The sequence below is a fragment of the Doryrhamphus excisus genome, chromosome 3 (genome assembly GCF_030265055.1).
Source record: "Doryrhamphus excisus isolate RoL2022-K1 chromosome 3, RoL_Dexc_1.0, whole genome shotgun sequence".
NCBI lineage: Eukaryota > Metazoa > Chordata > Actinopteri > Syngnathiformes > Syngnathidae > Doryrhamphus > Doryrhamphus excisus.
In genome coordinates, this window is record NC_080468.1 from 19,120,832 (window position 1) to 19,148,776 (window position 27,945).

Consider the following 27,945-nt stretch of genomic DNA (forward strand, 5'->3'; position numbering starts at 1 on the left):
AGGGGGCTAAGCCCCCCCATCCTCAGAACCTAGTGACGCCCCTGGTGGTCTTGCATGTCAATAATCTCTTGTCAAATTAAGACATGTACACAGGGATACTCCAAATAATCCAAATATAGCTGTATATCATTTCTGGTTCCATGATGATGACCCACCTTTTGACGGGTTCACTGTGGACAAGGGCCGCATCTGTCATGACTTTCATCCAGGACTCCATTTCTTTGGCCGTGTCGCTGCAGAAATAGTACGTCCTCATATTGGGGTGGGTGGCCTGTCGGATAAAGAGAGAACATGGAGTCATTTGAAGTACCACCACCATCATGATGTCTACACACCATTGTTCATTTTATTTTGATTATCCTGTCAGGCAAGATGGAGCCTAACCCAGCTGACTTTGGGTGAGAGTTGGAGTCAATCACAGGACACGTACGTTTACCCCCTTACAAAGATATGATTGGTATATTTTTTTAGAACGGGTTTATTGTTTTTTGTAAAAAAAAATAATATGACATTAAGTAAATGATCGTCGTCAGGGTTGTTGGGATCATATCTCTGCCTAATGCTTTTCTTGGTGACTGTGCTCCTAACTCCATTGACATCATGAACCAACTCCTCCTTTGTACTTTTGAGCACTTGGAAATACATCAAATGAGTTAAGATGCCCCAGGTTAATAATCAATAATAATCAATAATAATTGAATTATTTCACAGTCATAGTTCATTCACCTTAAAAGCATATTTCCTGCTGATGTGGTCATCCACCGACAGCATGGAGATGTGAAAGCTAGGCAGCAGGATACTGCCCAGGATGCTGTCTTCCTTTTCATCTGCAACATATAATAATGATAATAACAATAATAATAATAATAATACATTTTATTTGTATAGCGCTTTTCAAAATACTCAAGACACATTACAGAAGAATGCAGTTGAATAAAAGCAAGTAAACAGAGTAAAAGATACATTAAAATACAACATTAATTCGTTAATACACAGTTAAAACATGAGAAAAAGTTTAAAATAATAATAATAATGATGATACAATTAAAAGAGTGCAATAGAATACGATGATTGCATGCAAACGTTTGACCAATATAGCTGAAGGCCGCTGCAAACCACAACCCCAATAATCAATCAATCACAATAATCCTGTCAAAACGTAACATTATTACTACATATTATTAGCGTAAAGTAAAAAGAAAAATACATTGTATTATGGTTTTCATATAGTATCAATTGGACATCAACTTGTTTGCATGTATTGTTTATGTCCCCCAGGTCCATGCTCCTATTCACTCAGTTCCACCTCTGACTACCATACACATAATACTGGACTTGGACCTCAAACTTACATCAACACTACTTCCATTCCAGTAATCATTACACTATATCGACACATCAGACACCGCCATACTCACCCTGTGAACCCTCATAACCTCCGACCACTCAATAGACACCCATACCCCACCTCCATGATCAACAAGCCACCTGTCACCATCAATGTAGCACTTTTTAATGTCCGCTCTCTTTTAAATAGAACCTTTTTAATGAATGATATGATTTTAGATAATAAGTTAGACTGTCTTCTTTTAACTGAGACATGGCTTGGTACTGACGCATCCGTTGTTCTCACTGAGGCCTGCCCACCAAATTTTAATTTTTTATATTCTACTAGAGAGGGTAAAAGAGGAGGTGGGACGGCATCCATCACAAATGACTCACTGACCTCAAATGGAGTGTATTTTAACAGTTACAAGTCATTTGAGCACCATGCCTTTACTTTTAGCAGCCCTCCGATTCTTTGTGTCACTGTATACAGACCACCCCATCACTCTAGTTCTTTTATTAGTGAATTCTCGGAATTTTTATCAATCATTCACACTTCTTATAACAGGATTTTATTATCTGGTGATTTTAATCTACATGTTGATGACACCTCGGATCCAATATCCAGAGAGTTTTTAAACCTTTTAAATTGTCTTGATTTTAAGCAGCACGTCACACAGCCAACTCACAACAGAGGACACACCCTGGACCTGGTCATAACCCATGGCCTGTCCATCGGTGTGTCCTCTGTTGTTGACCTGGCTATGTCCGACCACTACTGTGTATTTTTTAGCATCACCAGTTTTAACCAGGAGGAGGCCCCGGTGAGAACAGTGAGGAGACGCTATCTAACTTCTGAAGTGGCTGCAAATTTTATTGAGATTTTACAGAGCACTCCTGCTGAAATTTTACCTGCACCTTGTGATTTTATCGTTGATAATTTTAACAGTAAACTGAAGTCAACTCTGGACTCAGTAGCTCCACTTGTAACAAAAACAATAAAAAGGAAACCTACACCCCCGTGGAGAAATAACGATGAGATCAATAAACTGAAAAGAAAATGCAGGAGTGCTGAGAGAAGATGGAGAAAAACTAAATTGACAGTTCATTACGAGATTTTATGTCAACAACTCAAAACCTACAATAATACAGTAAAAAAGGCACGAATTTCCCATTTCTCACAACTCATTTCCAACCATAAAAACAATCCCCGGTTCCTCTTCTCCACCTTTAATATTTTAACAGGCACAAATTTTAATAAAGTTTTTAAGACACCAACAGACGATCTTTGTGAAAACTTTGCAGACCACTTCAGAACTAAAATCAAGGACATCAGATCCTGCCTGTTACCCCAGAAAGTTTTTTCTGTTACCACACCTGGACTGTTGTCCTTGCCTGAGGAGAGACTGGAGAGTTTTGCCCTGGTTGATGCAAGGACACTTGGTCGAGTTTTCTCCCAAGTAAGCCCAACAACCTGCCTTTTAGATCCAATTCCCACATCACTTTTAAAATCACTTTATGGATTCTTTGAGGAGCAGTTTTTAAACATCTTGAATTGCTCTCTTCAGACGGGTGTCTTCCCCACCGCCTTCAAAACGGCGGTGGTGAAGCCCCTTCTGAAGAAGAGCAATTTAGATCCCAACAATCTTAATAATTACCGACCCGTATCCAACTTGCCGTTTTTAAGTAAAATTTTAGAAAAACTGGTTTTTTACCAACTTAATGACTTTTTAAACAGAAATAGCATTTTAGAGAAACATCAGTCTGGCTTTAGGAGGAACCACAGTACCGAGACAGCACTTGTAAAGATTTTAAACGACATCAGGTGGAATTTGGATAACAAGAACCTCACAGTCTTGGTTCTACTGGATCTAAGCTCTGCTTTTGATACAGTGGACCATCACATTTTATTAAATAGACTTAGATACCTGGTCGGCCTCTCTGGTACTGTTCTTAACTGGTTTTGTTCTTATCTCACAGGCCGATGTTTTTATGTAAGTATGGATACATGTTCCTCAGGAACCCATGAAATTGAATGTGGGGTTCCTCAAGGCTCAATCTTAGGTCCACTCCTTTTTAATCTGTACATGCTTCCCCTTGGGGACGTGATCAGGAGGCACGGCATCAGCTTCCATAGTTATGCTGATGATACACAGCTATACATCGCCGTGTCTCCTGATGACTCAGGGCCACTTGATGCCCTTTTTAACTGCATTGTAGACATTAAGTCATGGATGGCAGAGAATTTCCTGCAGCTCAACCAGGACAAAACTGAGGTTTTAGTCATAGGTCCTGAAGGCCAGAGAGAGAAACTTTTACCAAAATTACAGGATATTAAACTAGCCGACTCTGTCAAAAATTTGGGCGTGATTTTTGACTCTGAGCTAAATTTTATCCCACATATTAAAAATATAACAAAAATAGGTTTTTATCACCTTAAGAACATAGCCAGAGTCCGCCCGTTTCTCTCTCAGGCCAGCACGGAGGTGCTAATGCATGCTTTTATATCCTGTCGTTTAGATTACTGTAATGCCCTGCTCTCTGGTCTTCCCAAAAAAAGTATTTTAAATCTCCAATTATTACAGAACTCAGCCGCACGTGTGCTGACGAGGACCAGAGGGCGGGAGCACATTACACCGGTTTTAAAGTCGCTGCATTGGCTCCCCGTCCGCTTCAGGATCGATTTTAAGATTCTCTTACTGGTTTTTAAATGTCTTAACGGCTTTGCCCCTTCTTATTTATCTGATCTGCTTTTACCATATCAACCCCCGCGGTCCCTGCGGTCCTCCGGCACTGGCCTTTTAGCGAAACCAAAACCCAGAACAAAAACCCACGGTGAGGCAGCATTTAGCCACTATGGCCCCCACCTGTGGAACAGCCTGCCGGAGAGCCTCAGGACTGTGGAGACTGTTGATATTTTTAAAAGAAGATTAAAGACGCACCTTTTTAATCAGGCTTTTAACTAATATTGTTAAGCTTTTATTATGTTTTCATCCTTTTAGTCCTATTTTATGTTCTTATTCTTCACCTTTTAACTTCAGTGTTTTGTTTTTATCTTGTTAGTCCTATTTTATGCTCTTAATCTTCAGTTTTTAACTCCAGTGTTATGTTTTATCTTTTAGTCCTATTTTATGGTCTTAGTTTTTAGCTCCAGCTCCAGTGTTTCCTCAGGGGGGTCCTCCACACTGGGGGCTGTTTGGGTATGCTGAGGGGGTGCCATCCTTGGGTCCCTTCGACACGGCCGGCTGGGGGGTTCCTCCCTTTTAATGTGGGGGTCCGCCCGTCTAACGGAGTCGGAGGGCCCGGGTGCTGGTCCTCCGATGGCACGGCCTGCAGCTTCTCCCAGTGTGGACGGCCCCAAAGGTGGCGTTTCCTTGTTCCTCAGTACCATGCCATGTCTCCCTAATGTGGGTGATTGTGTGCTTGCGTGTGTGTGTGTGTGGGTCTAGTATGGAGGGTGGGAAGGAGGGGCTTTCTTTTTTCTTCATTGTTTTCCTTTTTAATTGTGGTAATTGTTTTAATTCTGGAAAGCACTTTGTGTCGCATCTCCTTGCAGGAAAAGTGCTCTACAAATAAAGTTGATTTGATTTGATTTGATATGTCAAAAGCTGCCTTGATCTGCATGAGGAACTCTGTATGCATTAGGAAATGAATTAGTTATCCATCAGCTGTATGCATTGCTTTGTGTCTGCTTACCTCGGTAGTAGAAAAGGCACATGTCCGAGAGAACAAACCACCTCTTCTTCCACAGCTTCATGCCTGTACTGTCCTGGGGGGGGCGGGGGGGGGAGGTCATCATTAACAGACAATCATTCTCTCTCTCTTATACATCTCTCACATCTCACAGATGATAGATAATCTCACAGATTATGTGTTTAATCTTCATATGAATAGACTCCCAGGCATGAGTATAGAACTTATTGTAAGACTCAGTTCATGCTTTTATGCTTCTTAATACTTGTCAAGGAGATGATGAAGGTCATTTACTGTCCCGAAAATTCTTGTGTTTGATTTTGAAGGTCCCGCTACACGGCAGTAAATCTCTAAATATAATTAGTCCTCATCATAACAGCGTGCTAAACGCTGCCTTACCTGCTTGTAAAGCCAGTTGCTTTTGACTACTGGGGCGTTGGGGTTCCTCTTGATGGAGTTGGACCTCTTGCCAAAGTTGTGAACCTTTTTGGAAGACCTGGAGGGCTGTTGAAATAGAGAAATATATCAAACCCATGTATAGAGTCTATTCCATTCAAACATCTCCAACACAATGGGCAAGACCAAAGAGCTGTCAAAGGACCTCAGGTACAAGACTGTAGAGCATCATGGGAAATGTAGTTTTTTAGCTGTACAAGCCACAGGGTTCAAAGACTGAGAAATAAGTAGCGGCTTACACACTGGAAATTACAGAAAATAATAACTTTTTAAAATTGTATTTTTATTTTATGTTTTTCTGAATTTATTATTTATTTATTTATTACATTCTGTCAATTAGTTTTACATTTGATTGTGATTGCAAACATACCATTAGAAATCAGGACTGCTCGTATCTTATAGTTTATATTGTATCTGATCAACATTTAAAACAAAGTGTAATTTTCCATGCAAAATACATATTGGTCTTTCTTCCAACCCCACTGTATAAGGAATACATTTTCTATGGCGTACTTCGTCATTATTTACTCAGATACAAGCATTTTCAACTGAAGGCAATGCATTTGAATTCATGCTATATATTGTAATTTTACGTTTTTTTTCCCACCACATTTTCCCTGCAATACACAAAGCTGGGTCCATTCAAACTGGTTTATACATAATGCCATCTCATGAATACAGAAATACTGTACATGTGATGTTTAGCGAGTGTATGCAGAAATACAACATCATTTATTCATGACGGTGCGGAAACTGATTTTAATTGCAGTAGAAAACTGCAGGTTGGACATATCTTTTCATCCAATATGTACTGAAGAGTTATTGTAAAAACTACATTAACCATTAATTTAAAGCATTATAAAGTTTCTCCACAAATATATGTCAGGGATAGCATAGATTATTTTTTTACAATGTAAAAATGTAATTAATTCATGAATATATTGTGGGGGAAATATATGGGGGGAAAGTTCCAAGAACCCCTGACTGCCAGGGGCCCCACAAATAGGTAATTATTAAAAACTCACAATTCCTGGTGGACTAAAAATTATACAGGCCAGTATATTTCTCTCAATTGTTTTTTTACACCCAAAATTAATATTCCATAACTATAATGGCCAATAGATCTTTAATCTAAAATAAAATCAAAATATTATAGAAATATTGTTCATTCATTCATTCATTTTCTACAGCTTTTCCTCACGAGGGTAGCGGGGGGTGCTGGAGCCTATCCCAGCTGTCTTCGGGCGTAAGGCGGGGTACACCCTGGACTGGTCGCCAGCCAATCCCAGGGCACATATAGACAAACAACCATTCACACTCACATTTATACCTATGGACAATTTGGAGCTAGCCAATTAACCTAGCATGTTTTTGGAATGTGGGAGGAAACCGGAGTACCCGGAGAAAACCCACGCATGCACGGGGAGAACATGCAAACTCCACACAGAGATGCCCGAGGGTGGAATTGAACGCTGGTCTCCTAGCTGTGAGGTCTGTGCGCTAACCCCTAGACCACCGTGCCGCCCAGAAATATTCTATAATTCAATATTTTTTTCTCCATCTAAATATGTAAATATATAGTTAGCTAGATATTTCAAAAGCTAGATATTTCACCAAAGACCATTTGCACCTTGCAGTCCTCTTAATTTTTTAATTTCCAAGTAAAATTCACATATAATAATAATTGTATTGATTTTAGCATTGCATTTCATTGAAATAGATGGATACATCCCTTCTATCACCTCAATTCAATATGGCCGCGCGTTCAAAAGCCATACTGACCCGTGTGAACGAAGAAGAGATGGTCACAGTGGCGGCAGGGCTCTCAGCAAAGGTGCTGTTGTCTGAGCCGCCCGTGTAGTTGGACGCTTCGCTCATGGTGCTCATGGGGCGGTCCTTCTTACTAGCGCCGTTTTCCTGCTCCGTCTTTGGAGCTGTCCTGCCACAATGTAAGAGACATAGAGAAACACAACATTTGACCAATATAGAAAACATGGTGAGTACTAGTGAGGAAATTGTACATTTTACCCATTCCATAATCACATTGTTCGATGTGGAACCTTCAGTAACACATTCCCACATGGAATATTTGCCAAGGGGAAGCCAAGAGTTTGAAAACACTGTACATTAAGGTCTCTTGTTTGGGAATATTTGACCTTGTTGGTAAAACAGGTAAACGGACACTCATAAAAGAAACTAACTTTGCACAAAATCTAAGCATTTTATTGCATTTTGTTCCCTTACTGTATGCAAAATAAACCAAACCGTCTTCAAACCGAGGTACGTACCAAACCGTGATGATGGCGTACCGACCGTACCACCCCAAGTGAGGACTACAATTTTGGTCACGATCCCACAAAGCCTGCTTATTTTGCCCCCAGGTCCAGTCTAAGACGCTAAGACGATAGTTGATAAACAAGAGCAAACAATCCCAGCCAAGGTTATTAAACACACCAGGGAAGATCGTTGATTGATGAGAGTGTCTTTTTCAAGTTCAAAGACAATTCATCACCCTGTGGCCTTCGCTCAAATAGACGTTTGTCGAGAACACTCTTCTAGTTCCAAAAAAAATAAAAAACAAAAACACACAACAAAGAAACGAAGGGCAGTGTAGTGGTGGTCAAAAGTGAGTAGGTCAACGTAAACTGATTGTTGAGTTCGAATTTGAAAACTGGCAATGACAGGTGGCGGTCTTCAAAAGTATGTTCTACAAGCTTTTGATGAAATATGAAATATGAATTCCTTGTCATCCACTGTCACAACTGGCTATAATACAAATAGGTGTAGTCAAATGATGAGTGAAGGCTCCTGTCTGTAATTTTCAGCGTTTATTACCTGTCGTCAGCCTCGAGGGGCTTATCAGGATGCACAAGCTTTCCATATTTCGCACTAAAAACAGAACAGATGACAAAATGATAAAAACTCAAAGCATGACTCAATGAAAAATGGCAACAAATAATGACAAAACATAAAAATAAACCGTCAAAGAAGGTGTGTGTGTCACAATGAAGCAGGAGATGCAGTCCATTTAAATTGCATCTTTATGCATATATCCATCCACATTGCCAGCATTTGTTCATATGTCTCTCCATTACCTCTGAGAAGCACAGAACCGTAAAAGCGAGAGGTATTTTGTATTCCTCCCCACCTGAAAGCTGGCTTTGCTTCTTAAATGTGTAAAGCACATCCCTGCAGGGACATTGTTCTAAGCATTGGAACATTTTTGATCTCGTGCAGGAGTCAAAAACACATCAATGCAATGCATGATGAAAGCCATCAACCGAAAGACCCCACGCTGTGACACAAAACCAAGCGCATTATTAAACACAAGTGAGTGCTTGGACGCTTGAAAAGGAGCTTGGCAAAGTCGTCTAGTGGTGTAGTCAGGGTGTGGTTAAGTTGGAGTTGGGTGACAGACTGGAATAATACATAGCGTATATAATGTATAAATATTGTAAATTGTGCGGAAATATGGGCTAATAACAATAAAAGCAATCTTCACTGGCTAAATGTACTGCAAAAAAGGTCAGTAAGGATAATTCATAATGCCGCCTACAGAGAACATACTAACTCCTTATTTCTAAAATCACAAATACTTGCGGATATAGTTCATCTTCAAACAGCTAAAATAATGCATACGGCTAAAAATAAGCAATTAGCTAAAAATGTCATCCAATACTTCTCTACAAGAGAGGAGAAATATGATCTCAGGGAAGAAGTACATTTGAAACACTTCTATGCTAGGACTACGTTATGCTAGCCATAGCATTTCAGTATGTGGAATCAAACTATGGAATGGATTGAGTAAGGGAATCAAACAATGCTACGTTATGCTAGCCATAGCATTTCAGTATGTGGAATCAAACTATGGAATGGATTGAGTAAGGGAATCAAACAATGCTACGTTATGCTAGCCATAGCATTTCAGTATGTGGAATCAAACTATGGAATGGATTGAGTAAGGGAATCAAACAATGCACAACGATGAGCCAATTCAAGAACCAATACAAGCAGTTGATGTTTGCTAAATACAAGGATGAAGAGTCTTGAACCAGTCATGATGTGCTATATATATCACTATATTGACACGCACTATGGTACACATTATGGCATTGGATGCTCATATCACCGAGTACTTCGATACGAGGTACATTATTTAAAAAAATAATAAAAAAACCTTAAACTGTATTATGGAAAGCAGGAAGTGAACAAATGTAACAGTTAGTGATTGTAAAAGTACCAGATGGAGGGGTAGGATTTAATAAGCTTTGCTTCTTCCTACTCCTTTTGGACATGTGGAACTGGGAACTGATTATGGGATGCACTCAATTGGATTCTGATGCATGTTCAAATGAAATAAAACCATTACCATGGAATCAAACTATGGAATGGATTGAGTAAGGAAATCAAACAATGCACAACGATGAGCCAATTCAAGAAACAAGGTACATTATAAAAAAAAAAGCCTTCAACTGTATTATGGAAAGCAGGAAGTGAACAAATGTAACAGTTAGTGATAGTTAAAGTAGCAGATGGAGGGGTAGGATTTAATAAGCTTTGCTTCTTCCTACTCCTTTTGGACATGTGGAACTGGGAACTGATTATCGGATGCACTCAATTGGAATCTGATGCATGTTCAAATGAAATAAAACCATTACCATTACCATTACCATTACCATTAAATGAAGGTGTGACCCCACAACGATCCGGAACAGAATGCTTGTATCGGAGTGCCTATATCAAACATTTTAGATGCAAGCTGATACAGATATCCGATATCAATGTAGGATCAGGAAAAGGTCACGTTTCGATCTTACGAGACCTTGTGACACACCTAGTACTAGTGTACAGGTCTATATGACCGCTAATCAGTATACTATACATTATAAGCACGCTAAGCTAACCACATGCACCACAAAGCAGAGAGACTTACTGTTCATTTACAACAAAGATGCAGTTGTCTTGGGAGGGGGCTCCTGATACGGGGTGCTTGCAGGTCACCTTTCGCTCATTGTGACTGGAGGAAAAAAACACACAGAAAAGGACAAAGATGAAAATGTTTTCTAAACACTGATCTTGCATTACAAATATGAGAATGTTTATTGCTTGAATTAAACATGAGCAGAATGTCAGCTCCACCGAGCAACAGGGGGGGGGTGGTTTCCTCCAGTACAAAGGAAATGAACTGGACTTCAGCCTGCCACCCGCTTTACCAGAAAAATGACAGTGGCATGCTGGGATGGATTTGGATTTGATTGTGGAAAATACAATACAGCCATCTTCTTCTTCTTCTTCGTCTTTGGGCTTTTCCCTTCAGGGGTCTCCTCCATCCAACACTGTCTTCTGCATCTGTCTCTCTCACACCAACTACCCTCATGTTCTGCTTCACTACATCCATAAACCTCCTCTTTGGGCTTCCTCTACGCCTCCTACCAATATATTGACTATCTCTCCTCTGGACATGTCCCAACCATCTCAGCCTGGCCTAAAGGACTTTATCTCCAAGGCCTCTAACACGTAATGTTCCTCTGATGTACTCCTTCCTGATCCTATCCATCCTGGTCACTCCCAATGAGAACCTCAGCATCCTCCAGTTCTACTTCCTGTCTTTTCCTCAGTGGCACTGTCTCTAGACCAGGGGTGGGCAAACTTTTTGACTCATGGGCCGCATTGAGTTAACAAAATTGTGCGGGGGGCCAGAACATATATTTAACACACATGATTTTACGCTTATAATTTTAATAATTTTAATAATTTTAATGATTTTTATATTTTTAAATATTTCTAAATATTTTTTTAATAATTTTTAATATTTTTTTATAATTTTTAATATTTTTTAATAATTTTTAATATTTTTTTAAAAATATTTAAATAATTTTTAATAATTTTTAATAGTTTTAATATTTTTTAATAATTTTACGCCTTGAATTATTTGTCTAATTTTAATTGTCATACTATCAGCTATATGTTCTTGTTTCCTTTTTTTCAGGAGCACTTTAAACATCAGACCACATCAAACTACGATTTATTATTATTTTTTTTTACTGAATAAGACATCCGACTTGAAAGTCATGTTGCCAGCTGGTATGTTAAAAGTTGAAATACTTAAAAGCAACTGGCGGGCCGGATTCAAACGTTTGGTGGGCCGCATGTGGCCCCCGGGCCGGAGTTTGCCCACCCCTGCTCTAGACCAAATAACATGACTGGTCTCACCACAGTTTTTGTATATAATTGAGTACCTTGAACTTCTTCTTCTTTCTCTTTGGGTTTTCCATTCAGGGGTCGCCCCAGCAAATCAACGGCCTCCATCCAACCCTGTCTTCTGCATCTGTCTCTCTCACACCAACTACCCTCATGTTCTCCTTCACTACATCCATAAACCTCCTCTTTGGTCTTCCTCTACACCTCCTACCTGGTAGCATCCTTCTACCAATATATTCACTATCTCTCCTCTGGACATGTGGTGTCCTCCCGGTGGAGCTGGAGGAGGTGGCCTGGGACCGGGAAGTCTGGGCTTCCCTACTAAGACTGCTGCCCCCGCGAACCGGATAAGCGGAGGAAAATGGATGAATGTATTTTTTCACAAAAAGTCTTGTTTCTCCCATTTTTTTGTTGACAACTGATATTTTGCTGAAATTTACCGACGTATGTACCACTATGGAATAGAAAAGGGTTCTGATCAAAGATGAGAGTCTAATCTTTCTGTTGGTATATAACCATGTCCAACAAGACAATATTCTGTATGCCTTGAAAAATCAGTCAAAATCATAAAAAATGGTCAGAACTGAGAAAAAAGAGTTACTGTGAGGGGTGGCACACACAGGAATCATTATTGTATAAGGCAGCCACACAAACAATTGACTTCCAGCCATTACAGATAAATAAGTCATTAATTATCTGTGATCTATGCGGTGGAAATGCGCTGCATATCCACAGTGGGTTGGAGACTGAAATACCGTACGTGCTGTGCCATTCCAAATAAAGCCAAAATCCCGCATTTACATATTGAGCGCATCCAGAGTTCAACCAGCAATGACAAGAAGAAGAAGAGTTGCAGTTAATAAAATAGCCACGGTGGTACGGCTTGTTCTAACAAGCTCATATTTGTATGAGCATGCCTTGGCAACAGCATGTGTGAATATTACATCACAATCTACTAGTACACCCTAACATTCTGCCAATACATATCCTCTCCGCACGGATGCAACCACATGGCATATACATAAAAACACCGGCATCATACTCCACATTGTTGACTCACCGGAATAGATGTAGGAATAGTAGAAGTAAATATCCATACCAGCAGAGGTTGTCTGCCTGGTCCGTGGTTTTTTTTTTTTTTTCTTCCCTGAGAGAAGGCAGTGATGCTACGAGTGCAAGTCGCTGCTCAAAAGCACTCTCTGCCTTTCTCTCTCCTCTTCGACTATTCTGCCTAAGCCACCGCTGTGCTATTATTCCCATATGTCAAAGTTATTCCAGATCCCAAAAGGAGGCTGACCGGTGAAGACAGCAAAACCAAGCTGTTAGATGTAATGTCAAATATTGGTTTGTATTGTTTTGCTTGTTCAGGGTCATGTGCATATTACTGTTTTTTAACATTAGCATCATCATTATTATTGTTTTGTTTAGTATTTTTTAAATACTATAAAAAATAATATTCATTCATTCATTTTCTCCTGCTTTTTCCTCACAAGGGTCGCGGCGGGTGCTGGAGCCTATCCCAGCTGTCTTCGGGCATAAGGCGGGGTACACCCTGGACTGGTGGCCAGCCAATCACAGGGCACACATAGACAAACAACCATTCACACTCACATTCATACCTATGGACAATTTGGAGTGGCTAATTAACCTAGCATGTTTTTGGAATGTGGGAGGAAACCGGAGTACCCGGAGAAAACCCACGCATGCACGGGGAGAACATGCAAACTCCACACAGAGATGCCCGAGGGTGGAATTGAACCCTGGTCTCCTAGCTGTGAGGTCTGTGCGCTAACCCCTAGACCACCGTGCCGCCCTAAAAGATAATATAATTTCTTTAAAATAAAAGAATAATTTCTTTATTAATATATATTTTTCCATTAAAAAAATATTTTAAATGTAATTTTTTGTATTGTGTTTTTTCCAATGTCAGCTGACAGTGGATTTTAAGAGGAAGCAACAAAAAGACTAAAGTTATCAATTCAAAAACATGGCACGCTCAAGGACATGCCAGTACAAGCATGCACGTAATGGAGACAAATTCATAAAAAAAAAAAAGTCCATGAATTAACACGATCCCTCCTCCTGCGAGCTGATGAATGATGGCGAGCGGGGCTCGCTGTTGTGTCAGCTGTCAGTGGGTAGAAAAAGGCCAGAGGACTAACTCGCCCTGTCTGACGAAGCTCTCTGGGGGGCCAAGGAGAACGAGGACAAAGCGTCAGACGTCATGCCAATGATTTTTCATTTACAAATTAGTGTGAATAAAGATTTTTTTTGTGTGCATAATTTAAATGGTATTTTACACAGCAAAAATCAGAATGCATATTGTCAAATTGTAAATATATGCATGGATTTGAACCTTGACTACATACTCAACATGCTCGATGTGTGGATTGGAATGCTTGAGTTGCATGATGCTGAAATAGTCTAGACCAGGGGTCGGCAACCTTTACTATCAAAAGAGCCATTTTACTCCCTCGCTCACTGAAGAAAAATAGAATGGAGCCTCGAAACATAATTTAACAGCAGAATATAGGGGCTGCATAGCGGTCGAGTGGGTAGCACGCAGACCTCACAGCTAGGAGACCCGAGTTCAATCCCACCCTCGGCCATCTCTGTGTGGAGTTTGCATGTTCTCCACGTGCAAGAAATGTGTAGCAACATGCTCACATCCAGAGCTAATTGCGAGTCTCCCAAGATTTTGATTGACTGCCAGATTTGGAGGGAATTTTGGGGTATCAAAGTACTTCAGAGTTGATCAAGTACTCTTGCTAGTATATGGCCTCACAGAAAGTCAGATTTATTTCAAAAGTCATTACAAAGATGCATATTTTCCTCATTCGGGTGTTAAAACAAATATTTGAGCATTGCAAAGGGAGCCACAACAAAGAGGCTGAAGAGCCACATGCGGCTCTGGAGCCGTAGGTTGCTGACCCCTGGTCTAGACCAGGGGTGCTCACACTTTTTCAGCATGGGAGCTACTTTTAAAATGACCGAGTCAAAATGATCTACCCACTACAAAAATGCAAAACATCTATTTATTTTCAAATGTATTGAGGATTATTTGTACGTACAATGTATGTTGATGTACCTTACATAACCAAATGAGCCAATATTGCAAAACACACATAATTAACTATTAACATTTTTTGTAATTACCTGAGTTTACTTTGATGACTTGCACTGAATTGAACCAGCCAGGGATGCATAGTCCGGACAGTAGCTGCTGATAGCCAGCCTCAAGCACACTTCCAAATGTTTATCAGTCATGGATAATATCCGTATCATAATATCCGTATAATATTCCATATCCGTATGGAAGTGATATGTTTTTTGCCTTTTTACTTGGTCCAGTTTTTGCCTTTTTACTTGGTCCAGCTCCTTCACTCATTTTAGTGACCATAAACTTTAGCGAGGGCTTAAAATCTGACGCAATTCGCCGACTAGCTTAGCACTTTGCATCGTTGTTTACGCATGAGCGGTGACCTAAAGGTCAAAATTCAGTTGTCATCTGACTGGTTGTCCTGTATGTCAATCAAGTAACGGGGATGGATGATAGGCTGACATCGTAAGTTCTGCTGCACTTAGAGACGTTGTTTGATTTGATTGGTCGCCCGAAGGGCAACATTCAGTTGTCATCTGAATGGCTGCCCTGTATGTCAATCAAGTGACGGCATTGATGCTGGGATGATATTTTTTTAATGTCACGCCGCGATCGACCAGCGATCGACCAGTACCACCTCCGCGATCGACCGGTAGATCGCGATCGACTTAGTGAGCACCCCTGGTCTAGACCAGGGATGTCCAAACTTTATGGTCCACATACTGGAGGGGGACTTAAACACCTTAAGTAGTGAAGCTAAATGTAAAGCTGTCCTCGAACCATTTGCAGTAAAGTCCAACTGTCAACCACACAGAAATATGCCTTCATAATAACTACTGTTGAAGTATTAACCGGAAAACACAATATGAACGAGTCCTTAACTAATCACATTTCAAATTTGACACGAATACTCCAAAAATGCAGTATTTTACACATGTTTTTTTTTTTCATTTGCAGACCCTTGGTCATACTTGACTGGACTCCATGCAAACCGATCCAGTGTGAGCAGATGAAAAACTCCAGTGTAATCGTGTTCACAAGAAGAGACATTCCATTCCATTTTCCAGAAGTCCAGACTTCCAGTGGGAGGACACTAAGGGCTTCCCAGGTCAGCTGTAAGACATAATCCCTCCAGCGTGTCCGAGGTCTGCCCCGGGACCTTCTCCCAGCTGGGCATGCCCAGAACACCTCACCAGGCGTCCGGGAGGCACACGCACTCGATGCCTGAGCCACCTCAACTGGCTCCTCTCCATGTGAAGGTACAGCGGCTCTACGCTGAACGGCACACAAATGACTCTTCACCCTGTCCTGTATCTTGGGGTGAGTCCAGCCACCCGAGGGAGGATACTCATTTCAGCCGCTTGTAGAAGTAATCTTCTTTCAGTGCGGACTCAAATCTCATGACCATAGGTGAGGGTGGGAACATAAATTCTCCACTAAATTGACAGCTTTGCCTTGCGGCTCGACTCTCTCTTCGCCACAATGGTCCTCTACAGCGACCGCATGACTGCGGCGATCCGTCTCTTTCGACCTCACGCTCCAACCTTCCCTCATCCCGGAAGCTTCACAGTCAGCTGCAAAAGCGCCTCAGTACACGCTGAAGCCTGATGAAACCATCAGGACCACATTGTCTGCGAATAGCACAGAAGAGATCCCATACCATTTTATTTATTTATTTTTAATTTTATTTATTGGAGAATTAATTCCCAGCAGTTGGAGATTTCATTCATTTCATTCATTCATACGTTTTACATTTTGTTTACTGTCTGTGCCCAAAATGAACCCAACAGTTCCCTTTAAACCAGGGGTCGGGAACCTTTTTGGCTACGAGAGCCATGAAGACCAGATATTTTAAAATGTGTATCTGTGAGAGCCATATACATTTTTTTAAACATTGAATACAATAAAATGTGTGCATTTTTATGTAAGACCAACAGTTTTAGATATAATGGGCTCTAATTACGTAGACCAGGCACACTACCCCACGCCAAGGGGGTGTGGACAGCACACACTTGTGAGCAGCGCAGTGTCCAATAATAAATCAAATACTTGCTGCCATTAATACAACTTCTGCTGCTGCATGGTTTTGCACCGTACTCAGTATATTTCATTCTTTTGGCCATCTTCACCACAAGGCTTGGTTCTGCAGCTTTAGCTAGGTGACTATTTGACTAAAGGAGGAAAGTTTATATTTACATCTTAATGACCGAGGTAGACTACCGCATTACCCAGTAATAATCGAGTTTTGGTGTTTGACCTGGAAAATATCATCAGGAAAGATAGATATGGTCGGCCGTATTGCAGTAGAAAATAGATGGACGGATTAAAATGCATAAGAAAGTTGTTGATTTTTAATGTTTTTAACAGTGATTTCTGTGATGTTTACTTTAAAATGTTAGCAAACATACATTTTTATTGTGGTAAATGCTTGAGAGCCAGATACAGTCATCAAAAGAGCCCTACCTGGCTCCCGAGCCATAGGTTCCCTACCTCTGCTTTAAACTAAGGTGCGGACTGAACCGTGATTATGGTGTACAGTTACACCCCAATAAGGTAATTCCGCTTAACATGATCAAATAAAACTATATTTCCTCCGGAGGGGTACACCCTGGACTGGTCGCCAACCATTTATGTTTTTACGATGTAGGAGGAAGCCATAGTACCCTCATAATACTGGGTTCTAAAGGAGCTTCATTCGAACCCTGACTGCGAGGCAGACATACCACGCACGAATTCCATCGTATTGCTAGCATAACGTATATAACATAATTATATTAAAGAGGCTGTACAAGTAGGTACACAGCTCTCTACAACCCTACCACCTCCCCAAATACAAAAAAAAAAACAATACACACTGAAACACTGTTGCTTGGCAACAAAGGCAGAATTGGACTCGGTGGATTCCCACTTGCATTTTGATACCTTTGCAGGGACAATATGAGTTGGTGTGACAGCAGCAATTTAGCGGCCACTCAGAAAAGAAGAGCCAAGCGAGTGAAAAGAGGAAAATTGCATTGCGCACAAAATATCATGTTGATTTACGAAACAGCTCGTAAAATATGTGACATGGCGGACGTCGTACTGTAAACCTGCACATGCTGCTCCAGATCACAGCTGCCAACGTTTGATGCCCGCAACCCTGGAGATCGCTAAACACACTTCAATACAATAGTGTTTCAAACCATTAGCAAATAAACATTTCAACTCGGAACACTTTACTGCCGAAAGGCTAAGTACAATGCTTCCCTCTTTTAGCATGTGCTTGGATTTGTGTCAAAAAATACTACGAATCCCACGTCGGTTTTTTGTTCCCAAAACACACAGTGCAGGGTTTTCAGTGGAGCTTGCAGCACTCCAGATGAATATCAAGCAGTCATCTAAACAACCAGTGAACGCATTCAAATGCTTTCTTCTAAGCCCAGAGACAGTGATTCAAGATATTTCTTTATTTTGGAATTTCTGGCATTCCTCCCTTGACATTGGTTTGGTGTATTCCCAGTCACCGAGCCGCAGCTGGGTACCTTATAAATCAGGGGTCCCCAAACTTTTTCCAGTGAGGGCCACATTACTTTTCTTTCCTCTGAAGGGGGCCAGGGTCAGGGTCGTATGTTTGTTTATGTTCTATGACTGGGGCAAAGTGTTGTTGTAGTCACGTCACAATAGGTTACCATTTCCAGTTCTATGACAGAAAAATGTACATGCTTTATTGTTCAAGGGGCCGGGTCGAATGTGGAAGTGGGCCATGTCCGGCCCCCGGGCCTTAGTTTGGTGACCACTGCTATAAATAATACACAGGAAGTGGCAAACCAAGTGGTTAAGCTTCAGTTTGTTTTCACCTCATAAACATACATAAAGCAAAATAAATTCCATGTAGTGTAGTACATGGACATTTACGGGAGATACGTCAAGGTCAAACAGACGTACTACTGCCATTTGTTAGCTTATTCTCCCATAGAACGTATTGAAAATAGCATTAATCCATTCTTTAACATTCCTTGCAATTGTTACAGGTTTGTGGGTATAAAAACAAGTGGAAACTTAACAGAGATACCAATATTACCCATAATACTGATATCAATACAGATCATACATACATTTATTACCCATTTTGTAGTACGGAATGTTAGAAAAGGCTTGATCAAGTGTTATTATTCAAACAAGGAACGATAATAAGTGTGGAAAAAAACCCAAACCCATTTACGTCTTTGAGCATCTGGGGTATAGTTTCATCCACAATGTAGTGCTACTAAAGGTCATTCTTGTCATCCTGTGGGAGTTTCCTGTGGGATGCTGTTGAGTTAAACATCCTAGGGCTGCAAACTAACGTTATTTTTAACAACGATGAATTAGTAGATTAATTTTTCAATTAATTTCCGCCTCTCACAATGCCTTTAAGAATGCATAAATGCACTTTTTTCCTCCACAAAAGCATAGCAAAAGGGGGCAAAGTAGAGGGAATCCTCAGACACCAAAAATGAAGTAAAGATGGTTTAACAATCAAGTGACAAAACACTATACCGCAAGTCAACAAGTCACTGGCATCATGAATAAATATATAAGAAATAACAAATTAACCCCTGGGGGCAGGAAATAAAAAAAATAGTGGTCAATTAATTCACAATTAGGGCGGCACGGTGGTCTAGGGGTTAGCGCACAGACCTCACAGCTAGGAGACCAGGGTTCAATTCCCCCCTCGGGCATCTCTGTGTGGAGTTTGCATGTTCTCCCCGTGCATGCGTGGGTTTTCTCCGGGTACTCCGGTTTCCTCCCACATTCCAAAAACATGCTAGGTTAATTGGCCACTCCAAATTGTCCATAGGTATGAATGTGAGTGTGAATGGTTGTTTGTCTATATGTGCCCTGTGATTGGCTGGCGACCAGTCCAGGGTGTACCCCGCCTTACGCCCGAAGACAGCTGGGATAGGCTCCAGCACCCCCCGCGACCCTCGTGAGGAAAAGCGGTAGAAAATGAATGAATGAATAATTCACAATTAATTGATTAATCGTTGCAGCGCGATATGTCACCACAGGAACCTTGTGCATATAAAAGGCTTGCACCCAGCTACAAATGACCGACATGACTCCTACTCTTTCCTACTATCTTAACGCACCAATGGAGGAAAACCATATCAATATGTTTTTTTTAAAAAAAAGCCATAATTATCGCCCATTCGTCTACTGTCTGTGGCCAAAATAAATGTACAAACAATGGCAAGTTCCAACGGGTTCCACTGTATAATGAACGATGAGGTACACATTCTGAATGAAAACAAAACATAAAGTGACGACTATGCGGAGGGGAAATGAAGAGACGTGTTATCTCTGCATCTCTTTCTACTGAGAGAAAGGGATGGCATACTGTGGTTTCCGCGCCTGCCACCATATCCCTGCTTCGGGCTGCTGTTGTCATGGTTACCCATCTGCAGACACACATGCATGTACATGTGCCCCGAGCACGTATAGATAAACCAGCATCCCCACACACCCACGTCCAGCCAACCGACATCCTCAGAGGCAATTAAGCACATATCAGTGGTGATCATTCACTGCATGGAAGACTATTGTGAGCTAACCGATGAGTCTGTTAGCCCGTAAAAATTATCAACATAAAAAAACAAAACCTGCCATTACGCAGTAAATGAAACATGATTGCCAACAAACTTAATAAACACACAACAGGGAAATACAACTTAATGCCATACCTGCCCTATGAGCAAATACCGCAGTTGGACATGAAAAGAAGAGAAAAATAAGTTCCTGTTATGTTCCAGTGGAATACAGATCTCAAGCTAATTTTTTTCCCTTTCTGTCTTCAAGCGAGTCAATTGAAAATAAGAAAGGACTGATGTTCTTAGTGATGCCAACCATTTTCATGCTCAGGATTCAGTTCTTTGCCCGGGGATACTTTGATAGCGGATCATATTAGCATGTCCTACTTAACCACCTGAGCCGCGAGTCCCTCAAACCACATTAGCGTACTCGAGTATTTAAAAAAAATAAAGTCTTAGAAAAGAGGCAATTGATTTATCATGTGTAATGCCTATTTACTATTTCATGAGCCACCCGTCCGTCTGCTAGCATTCCAAACATATTGCAATCGAGTCCCGGGTTGAAAATGTATGTCATGCTGCATATGAAATCTTACACACTGTGAAATCAATGGACTACCTTCAGACAGGGAAACTAAATGAAAAAGGAACAGCAATTAAAGGCATGATTTAGGACATTTGGCACTAGACCGGAACTAAGACACCAAGCTCAACACTCCGCCCAATAATTGTCTGTGTTTGTCAAATGGTTTTAGATATTCGGTTGATACTAAGAACCAGCTTCAGATGTACGTTTTTGATGAAGCCAACTGCGTTCAAGGTCAACGGACACGTGGACCGTGCACACACTTGGAGCTGAGTGGCGGGTCAATCGAAAGTGACGTTGGGGGTTCAGAGTCTAGATTTAGCTTAGCTTTGCTTGGTAACAGTCGGCCGTGTTTTTGTTTGTTACTTTTATGACTATTGTGAGATAACTCAAACCTGCAATAAAAGCCTGTTGTTACAGTAACATTACTGACATCTGGTAACCAGTGTAGAACACTATATATCATTCACAGCATTTTTGAATGTGTCTGTTGAATGCATCATATCTCTATTTTACTTCTTTTATCCATTTTAATGCTTCAAAATGATTCATTTAGGCAAAACATGACAAATAATTATCTGCAATGTGCTTATTTCTTGTCTAAAAAGCCAAAGAGCTACAACAGGATGAAGATGTCGTCTGTAGGGCTGGTGTATTGACTACACTGTCGCATAATGAATCCTTTAAAGTGTACATTAGAATGCTGAATCAACAAATACAACAACACTGCTGGTAACAGCCAAGTACTGCGCTCAATTTTGCCTCAAGTGTGTTTTCCTCATATTCCATTCAATTACGGGAATCTTTTGTCAGTATGTCTTATGTATAATTTTGTAACCTTGTCACATATGTTGAAAAGATCACTAACACTGTCTATCACAGTTGTAAGTACACATTTAATGTTTGAAAATAAAGTAAAAAATTACTTTTTGCCTCTAAGATGATTCCATAGAATCAACGTAAATCTTAGATGAAGTCATTAATTCATCCATAATTATGGTCATTCCAAGTAGCATCCAAAAGGTGCTAAATAGAACATACATGAGAACAGCCACATGCACACATAGGACCCCCCCCCCCACCCTCCAACAATATTGGGCACAACCTCTGTGAAAGGACAGCCTCAAAAGCGTAGTACTCTAGTATAGTAGTACCCCCTTGTGGCCGCCAACTAACATGACAACAATACTACCATACATACAGGTGACATAAACAAATAGGATCTTTCAAATGTGAGGTTACACAAAGGGCAATATAATAAAAGGGAACAACAATACAATACAAGATGATATTTGAAATAGGAGCCGTGTTGCACAGCAGCATGACGCCATCATTATACAGGCTTGTGATGAAAAGAAGACAAGGATGAAAAATGGCAAACTCTTCTGGCGGCCTCCCAGGGGATTGGTGCAATCAAAGTGATACAAGTCAGCGCTGGAAGTTCAGCTGTCTGCTCCACCCAAACTTCCCCTGATCGTAGCGATTAGCTCATGCAGCCACTACAGGAGGAGCGATGCTGGTGATGAGGACATGTGCATGTATTTGCATAAAGAATCATTTGTATGTTGTCATCAGAGCCAGCAGTCGCTAGCTTAGCTAGCTTAGTTTTAGTGGCGCTTTTATGGTCCAACGCTGCTGAGGTTGTATATAGTTACCGTTAGGGGTACTGTATGACTGCAGATTGTTCACTAACTGCGAGAGCCAGAAGTAGTTCTTCCTCCAGTAGACTTGGCATCATATCGATACCAAACTTTGTAGTAGTATCTTGTCTCGCATATAAAAAAAACTTTCATTTACTAAAGATAAAATAATCATTTATATTGCTCAAATGGTTGCTGTTGCACTTTAGGCCCACCCCTTGTGCTTATTGAACTGTGACAAGACAAGCTTGTCAATCATAGTTTTCCCATAATGCATTTCATATGAGAAAACCATTTCAATGGAGTGGCATAGAAATGGTGGCTGACACTGTAATGCTGCTTCTGTCCACCTGAGGGAGACAGAAAACCCGGAGCCCAAAGCCCAGAGAGAGGCTGACGTCATTGCAGCACCCAAATGAATGCCTTGCTCATGCGCAATGCCTTATCTGACAACTTTAATTATTATTTAAACTCATATTTGGGACATGTTTGTATATTTGTATATACACCTTTTGAGTATTAAGTTGCTGTGTGATGAATTTAGTGTTAGTATTGCATTCTTTGAAAGGTGACACAGTGGGACTGTTATGTTGTAATACTGGTATAGCTCATGACTTCCTGCAATTTCCAGTGAGTGCACGGATAGATCGTGATTGGCTGACTGACTTGCGAGTGGCACAGTATTTAAACAAATAGTAGTAGTTATGAAGTAAAGGAGATGTTTATCTGCATTTTAAACAGTAAAGATCCTTTAGAGTCAACATTAGGCACTAACAATATTTTATGCATGATTCTTTTTTCTGGGGGTTGTTTTGTTTTGGCATTCTTTTAACACCAATTATTTAATCACAGAGGTTGAAGAGCCCTAAAAGACAGATTTATGATTCTGTCAAGTGGTTGAATAATTCAGATAAAACAAGAAAAGATTCCCTCTTTGTGTCGGGGAAAGGATTTAGGGCTCAGTTGCCTCGCAGGGCTGAAATATTAATTCATGCACTGAAGTATGATTGAAGTCCTACTGAGATGCGTATGAGACATTTTCAAGTGAGACCTGCAAATACGAAAGGCGCAGAGGCAAAAAGGGTCGCTTTAGCTACTTCCTTTTACATTTTAAGAGCAGACTAGGGCTGCACAAAATAATTAATTAATGGAATTCAATTTCTATGACTACAATTGTTAAAATTTTACTTCAGAAGCTAACACTGCCAGGACTCACATTGCACTGTCCTTGGTATAACGACCAATACTTGGTCCTCCCTGGTCCTCAGCGAGCTACTCTTACCAGGGCAAGTTGGCGCCGCTGCCCTGGTTCTGATGACAATGATTATGATAATAAAAACAATGTCATTTGTTACATTTTTTTTTAATCACATAGCCCTCAATGTGACGTGTGTGTATGAAAAAAAAAATCATGCAAGGGAAGCACAGTCGTCACTCCTTCGCTCCAAGCAAGAACATCGTGATTCACATTTTTTCCCAACAGCCCCAGAACATACCATAAAAAAAGACTCCGAACATACATAGCATGGCAGGGGCCTGTCGTTTTTCCAACGGTAAACAAATGCAAGATAGTGGCTCCAGTGAAGCAGGAAGCAACTGTTCCATTCAGTTTCAAACTCCCACACACACCACGCATGATGAATGACGGCTTGTTTTTAGTCTGAACTGCACAAAAATCAAGCTGAAATCACCAAAATCGCCCCCGAGCACCATTTAGCCAACAATGGAATTAAGAGATGGTGCATGTAAACTGGGACTTCACACCAAAGTGTTAAACCGTCCAACTGATATGTGCATGTAAACCTATTCATCACTGGATTCCCAGTATTAAAAAAAAAAAAGAACACAGAAAAAAGAACATAATTCACCCCGGAACGATGGATAGGGGAAGGGTTGCAAGGGACGGGGGTTTTCCACTTCCTGTTGTGGTTGAGAGACGGTGCTTTCATGTCTCACGTAGCAAAGAGTGCAAGTTAATGTTTGCAAGAAAAATAAAGTTTTCTCCCAAATTGGACAAAACGCACCTCAGACTCCAGTACTTCAGCGCTTCACTGGTGACCCCGACAGTAGTCCCGAAGTGTTCGGCGCTACAGCGAACATGGCTACAAACGCCACCCTAAAATTGCAGGAGTTCTGGGAATTTGTGTAGTGGTAGGTTACCAGGACATAATTCACCCCGGAATGATCAATAGGGGAGGGGTTGCCACCCGGAAGGGTGGGCGCAAGGGACGGGGGTTTTCCGCTTCCTGTTGTGGTTGAAAGACGATGCTTTCATGTCTCACGTAGCAAAGAGTGCAAGTTAACGTTTGCAAGAAAAATTAAGTTTTCTCCCAAATTCGACACTCAGACTCCAGTTCTTCGGCACTTCAACATATGAATTAAGACTCAATCTGATTGGTCAGCGTTTAAAGTGTGAATACAATTCTTTGGAGCAAATTTGACCTCAAGTGAACCGAACTTCTGACCGAGACCGACCTCTTCAAAACAGCCTAGATCAGCTAATTTGGTTTTGATGAGAGGTTTCACACTCGGCCATCAGAGCAACCTCGCTACATTATATTTGAAATAAACCAAGCGTGAACATCGTCTCTGCTTTCACAGCGTTCCGGAACAGTGCTTGACCTAGAAGTTCCACTTTCCCCAATCAGCGATGTACAACTAATTCACTGAACAGTGAGAACCACAAACTTCTACAACACTGCTGGGGGGGTTGGCGTACGTGACACAGGCGTGTTAAAACTAGGATGACCATTTAAGGATGGGTCTGCTTCTGAATCTGGCCTCCAGCAGCCTATAAGCTGAGCACTAGCGAGACCGAGCACATGGAAGCACACACACACACACACACACACACACACACTTCATTGCAGAGCAGATCATTTCAATTAGTCGTGGAAGGACTGCACGCACTCTCCCAACGGTGTGGCAATAAAGTATGGCTGGCGCATGTGGGAAGAAGCGTACTGTATGTGTGCATCATGTGGGTGGCAGACATTTGGCATAATGGGGCTGGCAGTTCTGCTGGTGTTGGCCCAAAAGCACTCTTTCTTACCAGCCCTGCAGCGTTCAATAGTTCCCTCATTCAGCATTTCACATGCTTACACACAGCGCTTGGCAACATAAATATAGGTTGCCCCACTCTTATGAATTTGTTGAACTAAATCTGTCGGGGGGGCTGTCCGGTTCATCAAACTAATCTCTTTTAAGACCACACCAAACTTAGCTTATGTATTATGTGATAGGGTAAGAGTTTGGAGTTATGATCAGTCCAAAACCGTTCTTTAATGCATCGTCTCATTGAGCCAATTTGGCTTAGGTTTGTACTTATGATTAACCTTAAAGCCTTTTTCTAGACTCCTCTTGTTGATCCAGTTTCATATAGGGACAAATAGAATAATTAGGTTTAGTGTTGCGTGTAATTAACCTTAAACTAGGGATGTCACGATAACTCATTTTGCTGTACGATAATGGTCCTACAAATGAACAATGCTCAGATCGATCAGACACTGATCAATATTGCCAATTTCTGAAAAGAAAAAAAAAAGATGTGATCTGAGCATGCCGAGAAATGCCTTTCACATCGATCGCAAAGAAACGATGGGTGTGCAGCGGCAAACCCTAGGTAAGGTTGGCAAAAAAAATTTAACTTGACACAGACTACGGCAATCAAGTGCAGCTTTGATCAATCCTGTGACCCCACATGTTCACAACCACAGTGTACCAAAGAAGTAGGAGTGATGTTAGCCGTGCGCTGTCTTGAGTTGAGAGGCTAGGTACACCTCGAACCGGTCGCCAGCCAATCGAAGGGTACATACAGACAAACAACCACTCAAACTCACACCTATGGAGAATTTAGAGCCTCCAATAAAGCTAGCATGCATATTTTTGGAATGTAAGAGGAATCCCGAGTACCCAGAGAGAACCTTGGAGAATGCAGAAATAGCCTTTTTCAAAGCTATTCTATGTCAGCCTGTTAAAGGACACGCTAGCTTTAAGGCAAACGCTACATAGCTAAGATCTCGCAGAGCATATAATGCAATGTGACGCTTCCATAACGGCATAGAGATGTTCTGATGGAGATCATCAGAAACGCTTACAACCACCAACACATCATCTATTATCTATTACACTGCGATACAAGATGGCTATCGGTAGCGCTTTCATCAAGGCTTCAAACAAAAACCGAACAACCGCTGACAGAATTTTTGTTATTTTTTTACAAAACTATACCTATTACATATACTCTATTATATAACCATTTCAATCATTCATTCATTTTTTACTGCTTATCCTCACGAGGGTCGTGGGTGTGCTGGAGCCTATCCCAGCTGTCTTCGGGCAAGAGGCGGGGTCCACCCTGGACTGGTGGCCAGCCAATCCCAGGGCACATATAGACAAACAACCATTCACACTCACATTCATACCTATGGACAATTTGGAGTGGCTAATTAACCTAGCATGTTTTTGGAATGTGGGAGGAAACCGGAGTACCCGGAGAAAACCCACGCATGCACGGGGAGAACATGCAAACTCCACACAGAGGTGGCCGAGGGTGGAATTGAACCATGGTTTCCTAGCTGTGAGGTCTGCGCGCTAACCACTAGACCGCCGTGCCGCCCCAAAAAGTAATTTCACACAAAAAAATATTACCATAAAAAACATATTTTATAACCATGTTTGTAACATTAGGAGACACTTACAGGGTAAAAAAACAACAATTTTATTACTAAAGGTAATTTTACTTTATTACATTACCAGAAAAATATTTACTGTAGTTTGCTTTATTCATTCATTTTCTACCGCTTGTCCTCACAAGGGTCGCAGGTGTGCTGGAGCCTATCCCAGCTGTCTTCGAAAAAGAGGCGGGGTACACCCTGGACTGGTGGCCAGCCAATCCCAGGGCACATATAGACAAACAACCATTCACACTCACATTCATACCTATGGACAATTTGGAGTGGCTAATTAACCTAGCATGTTTTTTTGGAATGTGGGAGGAAACCGGAGTACCCGGAGAAAACCCACGCATGCACGGCGGAGAACATGCAAACTCCACACAGAGATGGCCAAGGGTGGAATTGAACCCTGGTCTCCTAGCTGTGAGGTCTGCGTGCTAACCACTGGACCACCGTGCAGCCCACAATAATAAATACGATTAATGAAATCATACAAAACAAAAAATTTATGCTGGAGCCCAACAAATAAAAGACAATTATTTTTGAAGATGTTGTGCGTGTCTTTTAGTAAGATAAAGGAAAACACCCCCGTTGTGAACTGGCATCTCTGCAACAGCTTTTTGGGCCTGCACTAAAAGTAGGTTTTTAATACAGCAGAGCAGTTCCTGTTGGTGTCTTGACGTCTGTCTCCTCGACATCCCATAGCAGTTAAAGTTCT

At 41.1% G+C, this 27,945-nt stretch overlaps 1 protein-coding gene across 15 annotated transcripts in view; it reads right to left on the reverse strand.

The window, feature by feature from the left end:
• The window catches only part of LOC131126458 (pleckstrin homology domain-containing family A member 5-like), an 81,203-nt gene that overhangs the window by 33,021 nt on the left and 20,237 nt on the right, over positions 1 to 27,945 (reverse strand). For 9 of the 15 annotated variants that reach the window (XM_058069010.1, XM_058069009.1, XM_058069006.1 and 6 more), the window contains exons 4-10: positions 10,409 to 10,492; positions 8,311 to 8,364; positions 7,258 to 7,414; positions 5,419 to 5,523; positions 5,023 to 5,095; positions 727 to 827; positions 156 to 271 (exon numbers count right to left, since the gene is read on the reverse strand). In XM_058069010.1, coding sequence (XP_057924993.1) covers positions 156 to 271; positions 727 to 827; positions 5,023 to 5,095; positions 5,419 to 5,523; positions 7,258 to 7,414; positions 8,311 to 8,364; positions 10,409 to 10,492 — 690 coding nt within the window. Of the gene's footprint in view, positions 1 to 155; positions 272 to 726; positions 828 to 5,022; positions 5,096 to 5,418; positions 5,524 to 7,257; positions 7,415 to 8,310; positions 8,365 to 10,408; positions 10,493 to 12,736; positions 13,167 to 27,945 lie in introns of those variants that run through there. The other 6 variants (XM_058069013.1, XM_058069001.1, XM_058069000.1 and 3 more) reach the window with 5 other exon arrangements.